The sequence below is a fragment of the Octopus bimaculoides genome, chromosome 12 (genome assembly GCF_001194135.2).
Source record: "Octopus bimaculoides isolate UCB-OBI-ISO-001 chromosome 12, ASM119413v2, whole genome shotgun sequence".
Lineage (NCBI taxonomy): Eukaryota > Metazoa > Mollusca > Cephalopoda > Octopoda > Octopodidae > Octopus > Octopus bimaculoides.
The window spans coordinates 67,098,731-67,102,230 of NC_068992.1; the positions used below are offsets into that span (position 1 = coordinate 67,098,731).

The 3,500-nt window shown below is 34.7% G+C and overlaps 1 protein-coding gene across 1 annotated transcript in view; it reads left to right on the top strand.

Moving 5' to 3' along the window:
• LOC106884467 (neprilysin-1) overlaps positions 1–3,500 on the top strand; it is a 187,219-nt gene that overhangs the window by 65,820 nt on the left and 117,899 nt on the right. The window contains exon 10 of the mRNA XM_052972063.1: positions 2,168–2,296. Coding sequence (XP_052828023.1) covers positions 2,168–2,296 — 129 coding nt within the window. The remainder of the gene's footprint in view (positions 1–2,167; positions 2,297–3,500) is intronic.

A 3,500-nucleotide genomic window follows, 5' to 3' on the forward strand; every position in this document is an offset into this window, starting at 1 on the left:
ATATATATATATATATATATATATATATATATATATATAAAGCACGACTTATTCACGACCAGATTTGTTCGAAAGCCGTGGTCCTACTGTATTTTATTGCCGTGTGTGGAATAAATCCTGTACTCATAGGTCTGCACTGTTCACCCCTCTAGAAATGATATCAATGCTATCATTGTCTTCACATTAAGGCCATTGAAATATCATCAAAAACTGAGAAACTATATTTATATATTTAATTACTATCTACGACTCTAACGTATTGAATGAGATTATACAAACCCACACAAACACCGTTCACAGAATCCTTATACATTTCATAGCATAAAATAAATATATATACTTGATATCACTTTATGTTGGTTAATGGAAATTCGCAATATATAATTATATAAGATTCCGCCTAAACTTAAGACGTTTCTTCGGCACTTTAACAACTTCGCAATTTATTATATTTCATTATTAATTATTCAGTACTTAGATAATTGCTAACTGATTTTAAAGTAGAGATTTCCAGTTACTTTTATAAGTTTTGGTCATATTTTGTTGTGTACGAAATGTAGCATAATGTTCGATAATGCACAAAGATATATTTTAAAAATGAAATGATGTCGTGGTGAGTATGCCTTTCTCCAAAGCATTGGTGGTTTAACTGATTCTTCACAGTATTTAGCGTGTATTACTTTTGTTGAAGTCCGAGAATGTGCGAGGATGAATACAATTTATAAAGTTGACACAATAATGTTATATTTATTTCATTGATTAGAGAAAGCAGGGAGACAGAAAGAATACGAGATTCTCAAACCTTTTATTTTCCTTGTGACAGTATCCATTTCAGAGAATTCAGTTCCTGTGATATATTGATCAATATAAAGTCAATTTTCGATTTGGTTTCAATCCATATTTTCGATGTGTAAGAAAAGTGGTTTCATTGTAGTTCAAGTAACACTTCCCATTTTCCATAAATGGACCAATAACTAAAATAACGTTCGATTTTATACCCAAACCCTTTTCTCATAATCATAATCTCTACTAAAGCTTGAAAACTTTAAGTAAGCTCTTCTGCTCTAAGACCCATAACTTTGATTTCAGCATCGTAATATTCGATTGTGTTATACTTAATCCTAACCCTCTTACAGTAATACTAGTTTCAGCCTTAACTGTAATACACATTTTAATTTTTGCTCTCCCCATTGAAATCGTCTTACTACAAGTTTATTTTTCTTCTCATACATTGCATTCACTAACAACATCCTCAAAAGCGATTCCATTATCACAACTATACATTTACATACTTCAATAGAAATTGCTCTACAAATTTCTCTTCTCATATTTCGTTTCCGAAAAGTTTTCAGTTAGTGAATATCACATAGAAAATTCTATCGTTCTCTAAGCCATAGAATGGTAAAAAAAATGTCAGTTTTGCACTATTGAAAAGATTGAAACTCATTTCTTCCTCTTCTTTCGCAACACTCAATAAACACCAATTTCTGAAACATTATTCACCTTAGTCAGTCATGCTTATGTTAGTGCCGAGACACTACTCCGAATCTATGTTTGCTGTGTCTGTCGCTTGTGTTGTCAATAAACGCCTTTCACCTTTTTCCAACGTGTCTTACCTATTACTTCAACCATAGATAATTACACTCACAACGCTATATGAATTTTAAAACCCTCTTCTTGCATTCATTCGATTATTTCTCTAATGCTCCATTTTCTTTTGCTGTCCTGCTTAACACCAGACTGGCTTCTCCTATAATAGGTTATGTTTCAATTTCTGATATTGTCAACATCCTCCACTCCTACGTTACTCGTTTCGAAATTTTGACATCCAGATCACATTTTGGATCTTCCAAATCTGAAACATTCTTTCGGTTTCTGAGAATATCTATCTATCTATCTATCTATCTATCTATCTATCTATCTATCTATCTATCTATCTATCTATCTATCTATCTATCTATCTATCTATGCATTTTTATACACACACACACACACACGCATACACAGAAGACACACACATATTTCTTATTTTATGTTTCTCTCTATGTTTTCCTCCGCTCCTTTTCTTCTCTACTTCCATATATATGATCGTACATCTGTCCGATCATTTTACTATTGACGCGTCTCTATAGAGTTTCATGTATGAACACATTTTTATACTTGTCAGGTAATGACAGGAATCGCCTCGGCGCGTCCTCGATGGAGCTCGTGTACACAGTTCACAAACGATCATCTCGGAAATGCTGTAGGACGAATGTTTGTTCAACAGAATTTTGACGACGAAGCCAAATCGCAGGTATTTACGAATGTTTTGATTTATTCCACCTACCTTGATGCCAGATGTTTATTTATTTTTTTAATAGTAGTTTATTACGTGCCTTATAATGGAATGGATTACTATGGGAATTTTCTGGGAACCAAGCAATAATATGGGAACTATTTCTTGATATCGAACAATCAACACCTTTTGTAACGTAACTACTATCTGGACAACCAATGTGCTTGTTCTAAACTAGCAGACAGAAATGGTAAAATATATCCGATGATTTTATGCTACAAGAATGTATTCATGTTATAGATAGCTTTTCTATCTATCTATCTATCTATCTATCTATCTATCTATCTATCTATCTATCTATCTATCTATCTATCTGTCTGTCTGTCTGCTTGTCTGTCTGTCTGTCTGTCTGTATGTCTGCCTGCCTGTCTGTCTGCCTGCCTGTATGTCTCTCTGTCTGTCTGTCTCTCTGTCTGTCTGTCCGTCCGTCCGTCCGTCCGTCCGTCCGTCCGACCATCCATTCATCCATCCATCCATCGGAACTCGAAGCAATCCAGCGAAACTACACAAAGGAAACCGTCTCAATGCAACGCGTCAGCTCCTCGGAAAGACTGAAAAAAATAAAGACTCTTATTCCGGAGAACGCAGGCGGGAGAGAAACGCCGTGATATACATCCGGAAAATCCCGGAAGGACATGAACCAAACTTTGGCATTGAAAATTACACAAACAGTAGAACAGGGCGCCGCTGCATAGTGTCAATGATTCGAAAATCACCTTCAAAATATAGAAGGAGATACTGCAACAACTTGGCTTTCAGGCACTTCACTATCCTCTCAAAATGCATAAGAGACTAGCATGTAGGTGGCTTCAAAGCAAAATTGAATATCTTCCAGTCAAGGATTCCGGACGATCCTACACTACGGTAGGAAACACAGATGAGCGGAACTGCATGAAACTCCCTCATCTTCCAAGCGCCGAATATCAGAGGTAGTTTCAAGTAGTGAAGGATTAGCAAAGTCAATGAGAGTGAGACGGCATCACCGCAGCTTTCAAGCCCAAACTAGTTAAAGAATCATACATGTGTATAAGTAATATATATATTCGTATATGTTTATATATAATATACGCATACATACATACATACATAGATACATGCATACATATATATAATATATATATATATATATATATATATATATATATATATATATATATATATA